This window comes from Rhodamnia argentea, chromosome 1 (assembly GCF_020921035.1).
Source record: "Rhodamnia argentea isolate NSW1041297 chromosome 1, ASM2092103v1, whole genome shotgun sequence".
Taxonomy (NCBI): Eukaryota; Viridiplantae; Streptophyta; class Magnoliopsida; order Myrtales; family Myrtaceae; genus Rhodamnia; species Rhodamnia argentea.
The window spans coordinates 26,293,988-26,313,874 of record NC_063150.1 but is presented as its reverse complement, the minus strand read 5'-3'; the positions used below and the strand labels follow the sequence as shown (position 1 = coordinate 26,313,874).

The 19,887-nt window shown below is 39.9% G+C and overlaps 2 protein-coding genes across 11 annotated transcripts in view; both read left to right on the top strand.

Moving 5' to 3' along the window:
• Positions 1–15,551, top strand: part of LOC115728671 (disease resistance protein L6-like) — a 51,411-nt gene extending 35,860 nt beyond the window's left edge. Inside the window, exons 5-6 of the mRNA XM_048277896.1 lie at positions 13,935–14,637; positions 14,806–15,551. Of these exons, the coding sequence (XP_048133853.1) occupies positions 13,935–14,637; positions 14,806–15,551 (1,449 nt within the window). The remainder of the gene's footprint in view (positions 1–13,934; positions 14,638–14,805) is intronic.
• A 2,326-nt stretch (positions 15,552–17,877) lies between these two features.
• LOC115730729 overlaps positions 17,878–19,887 on the top strand; it is a 47,737-nt gene continuing 45,727 nt past the window's right edge. For 2 of the 10 annotated variants that reach the window (XM_048273818.1, XM_030661338.2), the window contains exons 1-3: positions 17,911–18,340; positions 18,457–18,580; positions 19,305–19,376. In XM_048273818.1, the coding sequence (XP_048129775.1) occupies positions 18,214–18,340; positions 18,457–18,580; positions 19,305–19,376 (323 nt within the window). In that variant the 5' untranslated portion in view covers positions 17,911–18,213. The other 8 variants (XM_048273823.1, XM_030661340.2, XM_048273804.1 and 5 more) reach the window with 7 other exon arrangements.

Here is a 19,887-nt window from a genome sequence, read left to right as displayed (position 1 = left end):
TAACCTTCCGGAAAAGTCTTGAGAATGCAATGGGAACCCAAGTGCGGTTTAGCATCGCCTATCATCCTCGGACAGACGGACAATCGGAGAGAACAATTCAGACTCTTGAGGATATGTTGAGGGCATGCGTAATAGATTTTAAAGGGGGTTGGGAAGAACAACTGCATCTAGTGAAGTTTGCTTACAACAATAGCTTCCAGCAGAGTATCGGAATGGCACCATTTGAAACGTTATGCGGCAGAATTTGCAGAACTCCGGTTTGTTGGGATGAAGTTGGCAAGAGAAGTATAACGGGACCGGAGCTAGTTCAGCAATCTGTTGAGGCGATTAAAGTAATCAGAGAAAGGCTAAAGACCGCCCAGAGTCGTCAAAAGAGTTTTGCGGATAGACGACGTACACCGTTGGAATTCCGGGTGGGAGATCACGTTTTCTTGAAAGTGTCGCCGATGAGAGGGTTATCTCGATTTGGGAAGAAAGGAAAATTAAGTCCGAGGTACGTAGGTCCATGTGAAATCCCGGAACGGATTGGGACGTTAGCTTATCGACTTGCGTTGCCGCCGAACTTGTCCCAATTCCATAACGTTTTTCACGTGTCCATGTTGAGGAAATACGAACCGGACCCAACGCACGTGCTGGATCATGAGGTTGTGAAAGTTGATGAAACGGTATCTTACGTGGAAAGGCCAGTGCGAATAGAAGACGAAAAGGAACAAGTTCTGAGAAACAAAATAATTCCACTGGTGAAGGTCATATGGGAGCACCATGGAATGGAAGGGGCAACCTAGGAAAATGAAGAAACGATGAGGCAACCGCACCCTCATTTGTTTGAATAGATAAGTTTTGTTGTAAATTTCGAGAACGAAATTTTTGTAAGGGGGAAGAATTGTGACATCCCGTAATCCGGCTCGTTTTGAAGCCTTGAATAAATGAAAAGTCTCATTGATGTATTTCAGACTAATCTCACTCGGAGTAGATCCCTCTCGAGCAGACTAATCAAATGGGAATGGCTAGTTAGGAAAATTAAGTACATGGACCTAAAATCCTGGACCAACTCTTTGGCCATGAAAATTGTCGAGGAAATATTTTGGACCAATATAGGCCGATCCTAGAATAATTAAGGAATGATTTGGATAAAACCCTACGTTTGGATCACGGGTGATTCCGTCTGACCTCATATGGGTTCCGAACGTCCCCGAATTATTTTCTAACGATCGTGTTCATTGGGACTAGTGATTGACCCTCGCAATTGAATGACAACCAAGGTCGCCATGACTCGAGTAATTCTTAAACGTGATTTTAATCACGGGTCGATAGGCGTAACTCCTAAAAGCCGCCCGTTAGTTTGAGATACGTTGAAAATTCTATTGATCGAGATTGATCGCGAATCGAGCTTCGTAATTTGACGTTGGAGCTTCAGAGGTTTCAATAAATAAATTTTGGACATTTTCTCATCCAGTGTACAAATTTCTTTGCGGTTCGCCCAAAGGGTTCATGAAAAATAAAATTTGGACTGGAAATGGGAAATTACCCATTTGCCCTTGGAGAATACCCAAGATTTCACTTTAGCTCAAGGGCATTTCGATCATTACACCACTTGGCCGAAATTTTGACTATTCTTGCTGGAGGAAATTACCATTTTACTCCTCTTGACTTTGAAGACCAAAATATTTCTCTCAAAAAATATCTTAACCTTTTATTAATGAATTTTTTGGCCATCTTCTTCATAAAATCCAAGAACACTCTCTCTCTCTAGCTCATCCTCTCCCCCTTGGCCGGACTCCATTGTCTCTCACTCTCCCTCACCGAAAAATTTCCTAGCCGCCGCCGGATTCGTCTTGGATCGCCGGAGCTCGACTACCATCCGAACCACCTTGAACCGCCGGAATTTTGTGGATTTTTAGCCGAGCAAGGGAGTCGCCGGAGCCGCCGGTTGGAACCAAGATTTCTTCACCCGTTTCTCGCCGGAAAAGTTGCTAAACTTGTGGTAAGTTGGTCCCTAACCTTATCTTAGGTATCTAGGATGCTAATAGACCATAGATTATGTAGTTTTGAAGAAAAATTGGTTGGTTTTGCTCAAGAAAATGGTGGTGGCCGAAAATGGAGAATGAAGGAGAAGAGAGAGAGAAAAATGGTGATCTTGCATGAATAGTGAAATGCAATGAGTAGAAATGGAGGGCTAGGATTAAATCTAGTTGATCTTGCTTTATTTGGACGGCTCACGTTGAATCTTGTTGTGGAAGATTGATCCAACGGCCAAGATTAGTTCCTGTTATATTATAGATTAATTGGATGGTGGAGATTAATTGTACGTAGTATAGTATAATTGTATCGTACGTATTAAATGCCACATTAGTACAGTATAAATGTACAGTACGTGTTAATTGCTACGTTGGTATTATTTCGATCATGTGGCGTAGATTAATTTTTGTAGTGACAAAAATTAATCGTGTGGTCCTATTGGCCATTGGTCTTGTGTGACCTAATCGGGTGGTCCCGATTTATTAATTCTCTAACGTGAGCGAATCGCATGATTCCGGTAGAGTATCTTCCCAGTACAATTTAATCGAGTGGCCTCGATTGGGCAATTGAGAAAAATTGAGAAGATCATGTGGTTCCGATCTTTTGTCAGAGGAAATTGGTGAGACCGGATGGTCTCGATCTGCTAATCAGGAAATTTATTAAGATCACGTGGCAAAGATTGATCGATCGGAAGGATTTAAGGGACCGTGTGGTATCGGAGGAGCGATCGAGGAATTGTTGTTGATATATGGTCTTTATGTGGATTAATTGAGAGGAAGTGTGGGATTTTTACCCCGAGGCGTAATGACGCGGAGTTTGTATTTTATAAGACCATATTTTGCCCGAGGCGTTATGACGCGGGCTCTGTTATTATTATACCCCGAGGCGTTAAATGCGGGGTTCGGTATATTATTTTATCCTGATGTGTTAAACGCGGGATATTTAACCCGATGCGTTATTACGCGGGTTACAATGACCTGATGCGTTATTACGCGGGTCTGTCCGATTATACTATAGCCTGATGCGTTAAATGCGGGCTACGGACCAACGTGGAATTTTCTATGACAGCCTGATGCCTTAAATGCGGGCTTTGGATCAATGTGGATATTTATATTATGGCCTGATGCGTTAAACGCAGGCTCTGGACCAACGTGGAATTCTCTATGACAGCCTGATGCGTTAAATGCGGGCTTTGGATCAATGTGGATATTTATATTATGGCCCGATGCGTTAAACGCGGGCCTCGGAGCACGTGGAATATTTTATTGTCAGAGTGAGGCGTGGAACGCCGAAACGGGAGTAACGTAGAATATTTGAGAAGGTGTGGAAATTTTCGGAGAAAAAATGGAATTTTTTGGAATTAAAATGTGGAATTTTTGGTTGTCGGAGGAATTGTTGGAAATTGTTCACTCAAGACGTGTCTGGAGGCACTAGAGCCCTAATCTAGGATTAGGGGCTAGCTTACTGAGATTTTATTCTCACCCCGTCGTGGGCTCGTTGTTTTCTTTCGGACCTTCCATCTCAGCCATGAACGACTCGCCTCAAAGGTTCGGGATCCCGCGGGACATGGAAACCGTGGTGACAGAGTACCTAGTAGAAGAGGACAAGGTGTACTATAGGCACATTACTACTATTTGGGTGGACACCGGAGAGCTCTTTTGGAAGACTCATACGTACGAAGCATGGACGTACCGCTATGGGGACTTGACAGTGGGACCACCGACCGGCTTCGACATCCCCTACGACGGTGTTGGGGAGTGGGACCCTACTAGTACTCCCCCTCTAGACGGCGTTGTAGTGCACCCAGATGCTCGTCCCGATGACGTGAAGCCCAGTCCCGAGGTCGTGGCACCCGAAGAAGACGGAGAAGTTGTGGAGCCTTCGGATGCCGAGTAGCCGCTTGAGATAGAGAGGACAAGGCTTAGTATAGTTGGCCTCTCAGCTTTTGTAGAGTGTTGTATTTTGGTTATGTAGCGGGCTTCGACCGCATCTCTTTTTGTTATAGGTGGTCACGGGCTTGTACAGTGGCCCTTGAAGCCCTAAGTTTGATGAGTTTGTAGCAGTTATGTATATATGTACATAAGTGTGTTTTACCATCCCAAGTTATCATAGTTTTGTTGGTTTCTGTACAGGGATTGTTGTTGCTTCCGCATGTGTTGATTTACTTTTGTTGGCCTTTGGATCGTGGAGAACCGTACGCGGTCGTGGCCAAGTGCGATGTCGACGGCTCGCGGGGTTCGGGTCGTGACACTCTCCATCATTTGAAGTTTGACAAATAAGTATAAGTTATATTAATTGATATGATCAAACCTTAATTTAGAATTTAGCAAGTAAATAAAAAAAATTGATTCTAATGGCGTGCAATGTGTGGCTTGTTTCATTAATTGATTCTAATCAGAATCACATTTTTGGAAAAGAAACATTATCAAACAAGCTATAAGTTTAATGGCATGTGATGCATGCCTTGTTTCATTAAAATTCGATGCATTTTAGCTGAACCTTTCCTTGGGTTTTGCTTATTGAAGTAAGACACCTTAAATCACACAAATAAAGAAGCATGGATTGATCTTAATTCAAACCGCATTTTTCTAGTACATGTCCTTATTCATTAACTCTCGCTACAAAGGCTAATTCATCTATGACCGAATTGTTTTATCTAGGGAATTCATTTCATTTAGGCTTGCAGTTTCTAATTTGGTCATGTCGGGACATAGTTTGTTTCAACACAATCTTTTAATTACTTTTTCCTTTTATCTCGAGCAGACACTAGGCGAGAAGGCGAGTTCACAAACAGATTTGCCCCAAAGGATTTCAATAAGTTCGAGACAGGCTTATCTCGCTAGTAACGGGCTACTTGGTAGGTGTCGACCAACATGTGTATGTGACCATGGAAACAATAGGCACTTTGACAAGTGAAACATGGATTGTTGGATGGGTGGCATTGAAAAGATGGGTATTGCCAAAACTATCTACATTCTTTCGTATGATTATGAGGATTGTCGCTTTTCTTTGAAAACATTTGAGAAACTTCAAAACTCAAGGGCTTTGAGTACTTGTGAAAGCAAGCTGGAGTCCGAAGCCTTCCTTTATTGATAAAGAAAATGTCACCAATAACTTGCTTGCCGGGCAAATCCCTAGTGAATTACCAACACTAGTAGATATTTACCTACGCGCCGATGAAGTAAGAAATTACCAAATCTTCCAAGATTTTATCATTGTCATAAGTAAATTACTGGCAATATTAAGAACTTATCAACAGTCCAATGAAGTCATTAATTACTAAATAAATTGTAAAATAATTTGAAAGCATTATAATTGAATGATCATGATACTCCTAAAAAATAGAAATGATTGATAAAAGTCGGAACAATATTACCATTTTTGTTCAAAATTTAGCAACATCCCAATGAAATAGTAAATTAGCAACTCCTCTCCGAACTTACAAATGTAGTAGGAAAATTTCTATCACCATTGATAATTTGATGATTTGCTTCGAATTTGACAGCAGCAAAATAGAAGATCCAATTGACGATGTTTGTAGACTCCCACTAGTTTATTTACCCCGCAATTGTATATATTTTTTTTGTGATCAAAAAATTAATTTAAGGTAAATTTATTATAAATATATCAATTTTTTGTGATATTAAATCGATGTTGTTCGAGGGTGATTTAGTCAAAAATAAAAAAAAAATGAAGAAAGAGACAGTACTTTAATTATGAACCTTTTCTGACCCAAAAAAAAAAAAAATTGTGAATCTCCATACTTGTGCGTTTCTTAAAGAAACTTTCTTTTGACTAAAATGTTGGGGACAGCACAAAGGGCACGCTAAAGTACTGGTGGCTCTCCTTTTCCACGTTAGGATGTCCCATCTTCTTTTTCCTTTGCTTTATTGCTTCGTACCTTTCCACTATCACTTTTGCTTTTTAACAAGATCTTTCCTCGGATTCTCTGGGGCAATTTCGCCGTGAACGACGGTCGAGGGAGGTCTCCCAAGAAATGGCTTCAAGCCAACAATTATGGATTTCTTTTCCAATTTTGTTCGAGAAGATGTGCACTTTTACACAGTAAGAAGCACTTGTTCTCCACCATTTGTAGTTTGAGAAATAAGTCTAGGTTATTAACGAGTAATGTTAATAGTCTGCTAAAATTGATATATTAATTGATATGATCAAATCTTAATTAAAAAATTTAGCAAGTGAATATACATATCTATGAACCTAGATATTATAAAAGCGTGAAAATCTGGATAGTTTTCATTTTCTTTATTTAAGAAAAAACACATCACTTTTGCAAGAAGTGAAACTTTTCCGGATCTCATTAGCCTAATATTCTAGAGAATCTTGAACTTTCCACTTGCTATTAAAAGTGTCCTGAACATTCCAATTATCACGAAGTGTATAAGCTTTCAGTTAATATTATGTGATGAAATCTTAATTTTCTTTAAAAATCTCCTGACATTTCAACTTTTTCAAGTTAGTTTAGATATTGCAAGCGGATGTCCATAAGGTAGATTTGACAAATAATTTCAATAGATCGATTCAGAATGTCTGATCTATAGCAGCACTTGTCCTTTTTCTTTTATTTCTTTTTGTTGTTCTCAGACGACTCTAAGCATGTGGATACTGATCCTGGAGATTGAAGTACCAATTTATATCTAGCGTTTGAATTATTGGCGCGATTCTAGTTGCCAACTACGTCAATTAGATAAATCAAACCATTAAAGAAAGACTTACTTAGACAATGAGGTCTTCTAATCAACACCAGCATGACTTTTTTTTCCCCTAATTCCTTAATGTTCTGCGGTAAAGGAATAAAGGTCTTGATAGTGGGTCTCCCATTTATAGGAAAAGTCCTTTTTTTTAAAAGAAAAGTTTAAAAGAGAAGGATTTAGGTAGTGGATCCCACGAATTCTCTCTTCTTCACCGAGGCATAGAGCTCATGGAGGATGCTCAATTTCAACTGAAATGGTAGAAGTCTGGGTTCCAAAATCTGTAGCGTGACTTTGGACTATAGGTCACTAAAACAAAAGTTTAGTGGAGTGTAACCAAAGCTGAAGCTATAGGAAATCACATTTGATCTTTTATTGATCTCAATTCAAGGAATTTGACACTTTCCAAAGAGACTTTTCATCCACTCATCCAGTCGTGTGTAATAACTTCAACCTTAAATCGTCACGCCCGGATCTCTATCCGTGAAGACTTATGGATTTATCAGTTCATAATGGAATATTTGTGCACCTCCAAATCCAGGGAGATTTCAATATTAAAGTTCTATCGTCATCATGTGCTTATCGCTTCTCGGTCAACATTAGTATCACCCTCGAAGCGGAAGAAATATAAGTTAAAAAATGGGCGCTTGACATGTAAAAATATGGCTTGTCCAGGCTCTAATAGATATTTGTGAAATCAATCCACTAGATCCATGCATTTACTAGCAAAATAGAGGCACACATGTGTAACAAAAATACATTCTAAAAGAAATGAGAGTGTTATTCGAATTATCTTAATTAGGAGAAGAACTAGAAAAGTTGAGGATGATCAAATTGACCCCGTATTTGGAATCTAGATAAATTGATGGTGGAATGCTGTCAGACTCTTTTTGAATATCACATTGTCAATTATTTAGTCAACATTAGTATCACCCTCGAAGTGGAAGAAATATAAGTTAAAAAATGGGCGCTTGACATGTAAAAATATGGCTTGTCCAGGCTCTAATAGATATTTGTGAAATCAATCCACTAGATCCATGCATTTACTAGCAAAATAGAGGCACACACGTGTAACAAAAATACATTCTAAAAGAAATGAGAGTGTAATTCGAATTATCTCAATTAGGAGAAGAACTAGAAAAGTTGAGGATGATCAAATCGACCCCGTATTTGGAATCTAGATAAATTGATGGTGGAATGCTGTCAGACTCTTTTTGAATATCACATTGTCAATTATTTAGTCAACACAGAGCTACTATCGATTTTTTGGGCTAACCTTATCTATACTAGTATATAAAGGTAATATCTTACTTTTCTAGGATCTCAATCTTTTTTCTTTTTACTTTAAAATATGATTAGGTGCCTATTTTACACATATTGAATCCACGATCAAATGCATAAGTTAACTCGCCGAAATTTCCATATATGTGTGACCTTAGATAGTGCTAGTCTTACAACTATCAACTAGTTTTGTTTTGTCAAATTTATTCTCTTTGATTGTTTTGCGTTCACCTATTTACTTAGGAAAATTCCAAATATTGATATGAGGTGAGGTCATTTTCTAAAAAAAATGGTCCACGGTAGATTTTATTTTAAACAAGAGTTTGAAATGTCCAACTCAATCTCAAATAAAAGTATGAGCTTTTTAGCTAACCAAATGTATTTTGGCAGACATTTTTCGGCGACTAAAGGGAGGCAAATTTCGTCCAAAATTTGAAAAAAAAATCTTCAAATTCAATCGATAGCAGGTTCGGTTCTGCCTTCAATTTTTCACTTACTTCTTCCTCTCACACTACTTCTCAAGCAATTTTTTTTTCCGCAGGGGCGATTCTAGTCACAGGGAAAATGAAGACAGTAACAGTTATATGAGATCATAAGGGGAAAGTACACCGGAAGTGTCATAACTTGTGTACGGCATTCACTTGAGTGCCATAACTTTCAAAACATTCACTTAAATGTCATAACTTTCAAAAATCGTTCACTTGAGTGCTATGTTGGAGCAAAATCGTTCGCTTGAGCGCTACAGCAACTTTTTCGGCGTGCCACGTTATCTTTCCGGCATCTACGATTACTTTTCCGACATGCTACAATAACTTTTCCGGCCGTCACGTTAGCTTTTCCGGTTGCCACGTCAATATGGCACTCAAGTGAACGATTTTTAAAAGTTATGGCACTTAAGTGAACGTTTTGAAAGTTATGGCACTCAAGTGAACGCCTGATAAAAGTTATGGCACTTCTAGTGTACTTTTCCCGAGATGACAACGAGGACTTCTCAAGAAATCAACTATGAAAAGAAATTCTTCGTTCTTTCTTTTTTCCTTGGGGGACTTCTTTTGACTAAAATATTGCCGACAGCACAAATTGCCGACAACACAAAGGCGCACTAAAGCATTGGTCTTTTCGAAAGCTAGCATGAGTGCATGACCCCTCTTCTTTTTCTTTGCTTTATCGTTATATTTCTTTTCATTATCACTTTGCTTTTCTAGAAAGATTTTCCTCGGATTCTCTCATGCCAGTTTGGTCGTGAATGACATTTTTTTTTTGGTATAACATGAACGGACCCAAGAATATCAAAAAAGATTTGACCCAAGAAGTGAACGACAATTCGCACATGACAATACTTTGATTTTAGAAATCAGTTTCTGTCTAAAAATTGATTTTTCTACGTCTGGAGAGAAGTAAATTTTCTTTACTTCTTTAAGATGCTCTAAAATTACTCTTGGAATTAAAAAAAATCTACAGAAATAGAAAAATAAAGTTGCTTAACTAAATAAATTTCTATTTCAGAAGTTGTGTTACCAAATAAATTTTCATTCCAAAATTACTTTTGAAGTGAAAAATCCGTTATATAAGTGTTCACATGCACGGCCCTCGTACCCAAGAAATGTTTCTTCTGGCCAGCATTTGATAATTTGTTTTTTAGCCAGCACCTTCTGATAAATGATTTCAGGCTGCAATTTCTATTCCTTTTCTTCCTCAAAGCATCTGCAGTGTGAACATTGTTTAGGAAATACCAGATGAAGGACAGTGCCCTTTTCCTATTTCGAGATGATATTCTTGGGAAAGCTTTTGTGAAATTGCAGTTGAATGTCATCAATAGAGGCAAAGTCAGGGGGGAAAACAAAGTGCGTATTATGCACCGTGAAGTGTGAACCCGAACACTTGCACATTCTCCTTGAGATTTGAGGCTACCGTGGAGTGATGGGGCAATGAATCATTCTATTAAACAATTGTAGCACACCGTTCCACGGCTCTCTGCACCGTCAAATGCGAAGACATTGTCATTGTCACCTTGTGATTCAAAACTCCTAAAGTTGATAAAAAGACGTGCATTGTCAATTTTGACAGGCTGGAGTGATGGGGCAATGAATCATTCTATTAAACAATTGTAGCACACCGTTCCACGGCTCTCTGCATGTTTAGCTTATCCTGGCTTCTGGGTTTAATGACCTACATAGATCACCATTTGTAATTAAGAAAAATCTGCATTGTGCTATGTAAGATGGGAACACATGCACGTTCTTCCCTTGAGATTCAAAACTCCTTGAGAAAATTTATGTTCTTGAGATCTGAGAAGAGTTGATTTTGCCTCTCTAAAAGAAAACAGTGCACCGTGCTAACTCAAATGTGAACAATTCACGTTCTCCCTCGAGAAAAATCAATGTGGGCCTAGTTATTGGAAGGGTACATTGCTAGCCATGGTCTGGTCGCTTGTTTAACCTTTAACCTTTCAATAACATTGCACCACTTTAATGCTCACACTTGCTTGCAAGCACAGCTGAAGTGCTTATCAAACACTATGATTTTTTTGGGAATGCGAAAACCTTGGGCAAGAATTCAAACAGCCACAAAAGTGCAGGATTCGTATTTTGGTTTTGCCCATGAAGTAAAAGGGTGTCTATCAGTAATTAAATTTGAACTCAAAAAAGGAGAGTGGAGGGCCAAATCCCCAGAACAAACCTTAGAAAGGGGAAATTTGCGTGCTTGAGATCTGAGAAGAGACCACCTTTTATCGAAGCGCATGTGCTTGGTTGGCCTTGGAGGCCAACTTATACAGCACAGCACGTGACAAGTTGTTAATACTGTTTTTTTTTATGTTTTCTTCCTCAAAGCTAGTGCAGTGTGAACATTGTTCGGGAAATGCCAGAAGAAAGACGGTGGCCTTTTGCGATTTCGATAGAATATTCTGTCAGAAGCATTGCAGTTGAATGTTATCACCTTAGGCATTCAGAGGGGAGGAAGAAAAAAAAAATAGACTGCACTGTGCACTGTAAAGTGTGAACCACAACAATTGCCCATTCGCTCCTTGAGATCTGATACTACCTTGGCTTCTTGTTCATACTCCATCCTGGTCTTAAGGGCTACCCCTCATCCCTACCATCCCACCATTGCTCTTTATCTCAAGCTTAAAACCCTTCTTGTGGCTAAATCACAAAATGTTTGAATACTTGTGGTTGCCCTGTGTGGTGACAGTTGCTGCCATCGCCCTCTCTGCTATCCTATTCAAAGAATTCCTGAAGAAGAAAAGAGCAGGTCAGATCGCTGTGGAGGGCAGAGCAGATAGTGATTCAGGTCCAAGGAATGGAACCGTGGAGGAGGCTGCTCGTACTTCGACTTCGCCACCAGTCAGCGAAACGGCAACATCTTCGGGACACGACTATGAAGTATTCTTGAGCTTCAGAGGACCAGATACTCGAGCAGCTTTTACGGACTTCCTCTACACTAGTATGACAGATGCGGGGATCCGTGTCTATAAGGACGACGAAGATCTCCGAAAGGGGGAAGAGTTTGGCCCAGAACTTCTCCAAGCAATTAAACAGTCAAAGATCTCGGTACCTATTTTTTCAAAAAATTATGCCTCTAGCGTATGGTGTCTCAAAGAGCTAGTCCAAATGATCGAGTGCAAGAAAACCGGGGGACAAAAGATCATGCCTATTTTTTATGATGTGGCACCTTCAGAGGTTCGATACCAAACTGGAGGCTATGGAGAGGCCTTTCGTTCACATAAAAACAAGAAGCGACATGACGAAAAGAATATAGAAGAGTGGAAGAGCGCTCTCAGTGCAGTCGGGGCAATTAACGGATGGGACCTGCAAAGCATGCCTAACAGGTGACTACTTTTAGCATTCCGTCTCTTGTGCCTTGTATCGTTAAAACTCGATTCATTTCAATTGGTTTGTTTTTTAGATTTGTGTTAGTCCGGTTGAAATTAAATTTTATGCTATTGAAGTAATGCCGCAGCAATCACGCTAAAAAATGGCACAATCCCAAATTTAACCTTTTTCATCTCAAACAACTTATCTTTCAGTTTAGGTCATTCATTAACCCTTAGTACCAACGGTAATTCATGTACAATAAAACAAACCCTCGAAGAACACATGTCGGATAGGTATGTAGTTTTCACTTTGGTCTTGTCGGAACATCGTATGGTTCAACACAATCTTCTAACTCATTTCCTTTTGACCTCCGACAAAAACTAGGCGTGAAGGTGAATTTGCAAAAAAGCTCACCGAGGAGGTTTTCAGAGAATTGAAAAAGGCTTATTTGGTAGTATCAGATTGCTTGGTCAATGTCGACAATCATGTGGATGCAATCATGGAGATGATAGGTGCTCAGACAAATGAAACACGGATTATAGGAATTCATGGGATGGGTGGCATCGGAAAGACGACTATTGCCAAAATCATCTACAATGAGCTTTCAAACAATTTCGAGGATTGTTGCTTTTTGTCCAACATCCGTGAAATGTCAAAACGCAAGGGCATGGAATGCTTGCAGAATCAGCTCATCTCCGAGATCCTCAAAGACAAAAGCATGGATATAAGAAACATTGATGATGGGATTAAGATCATCAAAGACAGGTTATCTAATAAAAGAGTCCTCCTGCTTCTCGATGATGTGCATGAGAAGAATCATATGGATGCACTTGTACGTGAGCGTAATTGGTTTGGTAAAGGGAGCAGACTTATTATTACTACTAGAAACAAAGAGGTCCTCGATGTTCTTGAAGTGGATGACCGTTATGAGGTTAATGGCATGGATCTCGATCAATCTCTTCAACTTTTTAGCAAACATGCCTTTAGAAGTGATTCTCCTTTAGACGAGTATATCGACCAATCCAAGAAGGCGATAGACATTGCTGGAGGTCTTCCGCTGGCTCTCGAGATCATAGGTTCACTTTTATCTCGCACCGAAAAGAAAAAATGGGATCTCACGTTGAAGATGTTGGAAAATATTCCTCATGCGGAAGTTCAAAGCAAGCTAAAAATAAGCTATGATGTATTAGATTCTCGGCAAAAGCATATATTCCTCGATATAGCTTGTCTTTTCATTGGATATGATAAAGACATTTTGGTCCATTTCTGGGATAAATTTAATTTTTTCCCGGAAGAAGCCATAGAAGTTTTGCGAAACACGTCATTGATTAAGATTATAGAGGGTAACAAAGTGTGGATGCACGATCAAGTTAGAGACCTCGGAAGAGAAATAGTTCGTCAAGAAAGTAACATGAAAATAGAGAAGCAAAGTAGGGTGTGGGATCATAAGCAAGGATTCGATTTGCTGAGGAAACATAAGGTAAAATTCCAACCTCCTGAAATTTTTTTATAAAAAGAAAAGCCAGTTACTTTTTGTGTGGTCTAACACTACTATGACTTCCTTAGCTATATTTTTGCTCTTTTAAGATTACATGAAAGATAGTACTGAACTCAACCCCTTATTATAGGAACTTGAATAAATGTGTTTCCCTTCGACTTTTTTGTTTTTAAATTTTTCCTTTGCATAGGGAAAAAAAGAAGTTGAAGCTCTTCGTCTCGAGTTGGACCATCAGCAGCGGTACTGTTTTACCTATGAGGGCCTTGAGAGCCTATCCGATCTAAGGTTCTTTGATGTGGAAGGTTCGATGGAAAATTTTCATGCAGAAGAGAGGCTTCTTTGGCACGAATCACCATCAAATGTTCTTCCAACTAATGAGAATTCAGTTCTCCTTCCACAATTACGATGGCTTTCGTGGAGTGATTTTCCCCCAACACTTAACATTGCAAATTTCTTCATTGAGGATCTGGTTATTCTCAATCTAACTGGGAGTAAAATTACAAATGATTGGAAGGGGTGGAGCCACATGAAGGTATGCCATATGCTAGACAACATTTGTTATTCCATCGTATTAGATTCAAAAGTAATATTTGCATGATTATTCTTTTACAGGTGATGAAGAATTTGAAAGTTTTGAATTTGTCCTATTGTGATAGTCTACAAAGGCTGCCAAACGAGCTAGGTAGAGGTCTTGCAAGCCTTGAATACCTATCTCTAAGTTTATGCGGATCGTTGAAGAGGCTTCCGGATTCGATCGGAAATATGGAATCGCTGATTGAGTTGGATATATCCCACTCGGGCATCGACGAGCTGCCCGATTCCATCGGAAAGTTGAAAAATTTGAAAAGATTGAAGATGCAGAAGAGTAAGATAAGCAAAATACCCGATGCCCTTTGGACGATTGAAAAGCTCGAAGAAATAGAAGCCTTCAACTTTAATGAGAATTTGCATGTGAACATTGGCAATTGCATCCACAAGAATGAATCCCTGAGGATCTTGAAATTGTTTAGAGCGGAAATATACTTACTAGCAAGGCTTCCTGAAAGTCTTGTCACTCTATCTCTTGATTCGTTGAAGATGGACACGTTTCCGGATCTCTCAAACCTCACTAATCTGAAGGAATTGGAGCTGAGGTTTTGGTTTCGTGTTTTTGTTGGGGAGTCTGATGGGCCTGTGGAAGAATATCCGATACCACAGTGGATTGGGAACTTGAGCAAACTGGAGTTTCTGAGCCTGCGCTGTCATTTTGTGACCACCTCACCAACAGACCTTACCCTCCCTCCTCAACTCAAGCAGCTTCACCTCGAGTGCCCTAAACTGCGTCGCCTCCCGAGGCTTTCCTCAAGTTTATCCTCCTTAGAATTGAAAGATTGCTCATCACTTTGCTCGATGGAGTCTCTGCACCTGAGCTCTCCTTGTGGAACCACCTCACCGACGGACCTTACCCTCCTTCCTCATCTCGTCCTTTACCTCACACACTGCCGTAATCTGCTTCGCCTCCCGAGGCTTCCCTCAAGTTTATCCTCCTTACATTTGTATCGATGCGAGTCACTTTGCTCGATGGGGGATCTATCGAATTTGAAGAATCTATCATCTATCTTCATTGAGGGCGCTGCAATTGAAGAGATTCAAGCCCTTGGTTGTTTGGAGAACCTACGAGATGTGCAGCTTTTGAGCCTTGAACAGGTGAAGATACTACCTGATCTAAGCAATTTAAACAAACTAAGGAGTCTTGATGTATCTCGTTTTCCTAATCTGGTTGAGATTCAAGGCGAACTACCAGAGTCTTTGGAAGCATTGGATATTAATTCCTGTGAATCTTTACTGAAGTTGCCCGATCTATCGAATTTGAAGAACCTGTCATCTCTCCACATTTCGTGCGCCGCAATTGAAGAGATTCAAGGCCTTGGTTGTTTGGGGAACCTACGAGATTTGCAGCTTGATCAACTTGGACAGCTGAAGCTACTGCCTGATCTTAGTAATTTAAACGAACTAGAACGTCTTGAAGTACAATCTTGTCCTAATCTGGTTGAGATTCAAGGCGAACTACCAGAGTCTTTGGAAGCATTGCTGATTTATTCCTGTGGATCTTTACTGAAGTTGCCCGATCTATCAAATTTGAAGAACCTGTCATCTCTCCACATTTCGTGCACTGCAATTGAAGAGATTCAAGGCCTTGGTTGTTTGGGAACCTACGAGATTTGCGGCTTGATCAACTTGGACAGTTGAAGCTACTACCTGATCTTAGCAATTTAAACAAACTAAAACATCTTGAAGTAGAATCTTGTGATAAGCTGGTTGAGATTCAAGGCGAACTACCAGAGTCTTTGGAAGCATTGAGGATTAATTCCTGTGAATCTTTACTGAAGTTGCCCGATCTATCGAATTTGAAGAACCTGTCATCTCTCCGCATTTCGTGGACTGCAATTGAAGAGATTCAAGGCCTTGGTTGTTTGGGGAACCTACGAAGATTTGCAGCTTGATCGACTTGGACAGCTGAAGCTACTACCTGATCTTAGTAATTTAAACAAACTAAAAGATCTTGAAGTACAATCTTGTGATAAGCTGGTTGAGATTCAAGGCAAACTACCAGAGTCTTTGGAAGCATTGAGGATTAATTCCTGTGAATCTTTACTGAAGTTGCCCGATCTATCGAATTTGAAGAACCTGCCATCTCTCCACATTTCATGCACTGCAATTGAAGAGATTCAAGGCCTTGGTTGTTTGGGGAACCTAGGAGATTTGCAGCTTGATCAACTTGGACAGTTGAAGCTACTACCTGATCTTAGTAATTTAAACAAACTAAAAGATCTTGAAGTAGAATCTTGTGATAAGCTGGTTGAGATTCAAGGCGAACTACCAGAGTCTTTGGAAGCATTGCTGATTTATTCCTGTGAATCTTTACTGAAGTTGCCCGATCTATCCAATTTGAAGAACCTGTCATCTCTCCACATTTCGTGCACTGCAATTGAAGAGATTCAAGGCCTTGGTTGTTTGGAGAACCTACAAGATTTGTGGCTTGATCAACTTGGACAGTTGAAGCTACTACCTGATCTTAGTAATTTAAACAAACTAGAACGTCTTGAAGTACATTCTTGTGATAATCTGGTTGAGATTCAAGGTGAACTACCAGAGTCTTTGCAAGTATTGAAGATTAATTCCTGCAAATCTTTACTGAAGTTGCCTGTTCTGTCAAGCTTGAATGGACTGCGAAAGGTCACAATAAAGTGTTGCACGAAATTAAATGTGAAAGACGAATGGGACAGGGAAGACACTGAGTCTGAATATGAGGGAGAAGATGCCGAATCTGAATCTGAATATGATGGAGAAGACGATTAACATGAATCTGAATATGAGGAGAAGGCGACGAATATGAATATGAATCTAAGGGAGAAGACTGACGGATAAGTGCACGTTGCTCTTGAAAGCTTCTTGATCCACTACCACAAATTATTCCCTTGTGTTCAAACGTCAAACAAATTGAGGTAACTTATTCCCTCTGACAACCAATGTTTTCCCTTTTCTGCAATCAAACTCTTCCACAGATATGAACAGGGAAGTTTCACATGCACTTTGACTGAAAATCTGATGAAGGTATTGAAATTATGATACCTCTGTACAACCAGAGGGTTCTTAATTATTTACAAATATTCCTTCTCTTTTTCTAGTTTGGTTTGGCCTTTTTACCTATATTTGCTTTGGATGTTTTCTCCTTGCTTCTATGTTTCCCAGCTGGAGGTATGCATGTTGATTGCACCCTTATTACTTGATTTATGACAATTCATTAGAGATCCTCGATCGATTTGCCGCTTCACATCTTTTGAAGTTGATACCCTCTGCTTTGCACTGGAGATAACTTTGCTACACTGTAAACAATTAGATGGAATGTGCGTTGGAAGGTCACAGCACTATGGTTTTCATCTTGGAATTTTACAGCATAATCAACTCATCGTCGCGATTCTGAACAAGACAGACTCTGTATTTATATGCTTATGTTCAGTTTACTTTCCAGGAAAGGTGTGCTTCTTACTGGGATTTGCGAATGTTATGGAGAAGTAATAAAATGAAGAAAGAGGAATTTCACTTGGGTAGCGGCATCAATAGTTGGTACATCCAAGCTTCCATCTGTGACAGGAGAGGGAGAACCATTTAGCTTCTCCAAGGTATCACAAATCAGCTTATGGTTGAGGCTAAATTTTGTATTACCGGTGCATAGGACGTATGATAAGCCTCAGTTGGGGTCTGAAATCATGTCAATCGACCCTCGTGTGATCTCCATTATTGCCTCCATTTTCTAGAAATGATTATCCCTAGGTGGCTATCTATAATAAAAGCCCTTCCATTCACCTCAAGTTATCCCAGATGACTCTTTTAGGTTTAAAGATTAACAAGAAGCGCTAAGGGAGATCTCAAATGACCGGCTTTTTGCTGGTTTCTAATGTTGCTGAGAGGAATTAAAGTTTTTAAGAAACTTACAAAAATCTTTCTGTGCAGGGAGCTATGGCTAATTGGGCAGCTGTATAGATGGAGACCGAAGAAAGGCAGATGAAGGATGAAATTTGATGTTGGTGTGGTAAACTTACAAAACCTGACTTGTGTTTCTGTGTTTTCCATTTATAGTGTGCCCATAAGAATGATTATTACATTTCATCTAAATATGTGTTCTCTTCATTATTATGAATAGAACTTGCTAATTGGTACCCAGATGTTCTTTTACAAGGAAACACTCGAAGGGCTTGTCTGAACCGGGAGAAAAATTATGGGACTGTGTTCTTGTCGCTTTCATTGGTTATTTGTAAAAAATGTGTGCTATGTAGATCATGTGGCTTTCAAGAGCCGAGAGTCATGCTGAATCCAATCATTTGAAAGAGCAACTCCACACTCTTTCTTAATGCGCTTTCAACATGCGTTTTCCAAAGACAGAGCTCTCTCCCTACTTTGGGTTGCATTGCTTCCAAGCAAAAAAGTGTCCTCACTTTCCTCCATGGACAACAATCCTTCACAGCTCCTCCCATCAGGTCTGTAGGATCTTTTAATTCATGTCTGTTTTTCTATTTCCTTAATTTCCTGAGATCCGTGCAAAATTTGGGGGGCATTTCCACTTATGTTCATCTTCCGCTAATGAAATATGCAGAGTTGATTGACCGGTGTATAGGTTTGAAAATCTGGGTTATAATGAAGGGAGACAAGGAGCTTGTCGGTACTCTTAGGGGCTTCGATGTGTACGTCAACATGGTCCTCGAGGATGTCACTGAGTAGTATGTATCTCTCTCTCTCTCTCTCTCTCAAATTTAGTAGTGCCTCAAGACGCTTCTCGTACTACTTTGGGGTGAAGGGAAGCCATTCTATGTTGTTGACATCAATTTATTATCTGAAGGGGCAAATGACCTCATTTTGAATGTATTAGCATTGGAAGTTGTCAAAGCCGTGGTTTATGAGGCCTATCTGTCCTCAATTTGATCTATGCTTCTAACTGAGAATTACTACTTGCACAAGCATCTGCAATATGGCCTCTTGTTTTCTCTCTCACTCCTCTTTTTATTGAGCTTCCTGTGGAAGCTTCATGCGATCGTAAGATTCTGTTTTGATTCTTGCATACAGTGAAATCGCTGCAGATATGCGTATATGTTTTGAGCCCTTGCATCGATATGGGCACGGTCTTGCCTAAAGTTTTGGTGATCTATCAACTACTAAGCAACCGCCTTAACAAAACAGAAACAATCAGCCACTCAGAGAGATTCCTTCCGATAGTAGACTGAAAATGCTTAGACGATGTATTGATGAATCATCACTGGTCTTGATTTTGTGGTAAAAAAGTCATCATCGCTTATTATTTACAAGAATCTGGTCCTTGTGTCTCACCTCTTGATAAGTATAAAGCGCAAGTGGTGTGGCAATTACGTTACCGGAAAGCTAGAATTCTGCTTTCGAGTGCCTGAACCTCACTTAAGTGATGATGCCTTCCTTTTTGTCTTAATGCAGTTGGTCCCTGGTGGCTCCCCTGATCTGGAATGAGTTGGATTCATCCTCTAACCCCAGTGGCAAATTATGTAGGTACTCTCTCACTCTCTCTCAAGACATGCCCTCTTTTGAGCATTAGGGATGTGGATCCTCTGTCCTGCACTATACTCCCATGTGTGTCTCAACATTCGTCTGCTGCTGATGCTTATCTCATTCGCATGCATCAACGGTTGAGAAGTGGTTAAGGGTTACAGCACGAATGGGAGCCCTATGGTTGTAGAGCATCTTCATCCAGCATATGCTATCTTCTTGGTGGCCTGCTATTTGACTACCTTTTCTGTGTTATAGTACATACGCGATCTAAATGCAGAAGTGTGTGTGCCCAATTTCCACTTTGGAAAGGATCAAAGAGTTCCACTTATGTACTCGTTGCTCTTGCTTGAAAAGCTTCTACTTCACTATGCAGTATGGTTCTGGTACCGACACATCAGGCCTAAGATGTACACTGTACTGCCTATAAGGGACGTGTTTTGCTCCATGTGATCTCAATTTTCCACCCAAGTAGCTGCATTTGCTGTGCATTATGAAAGGATCCGTGCCCAAA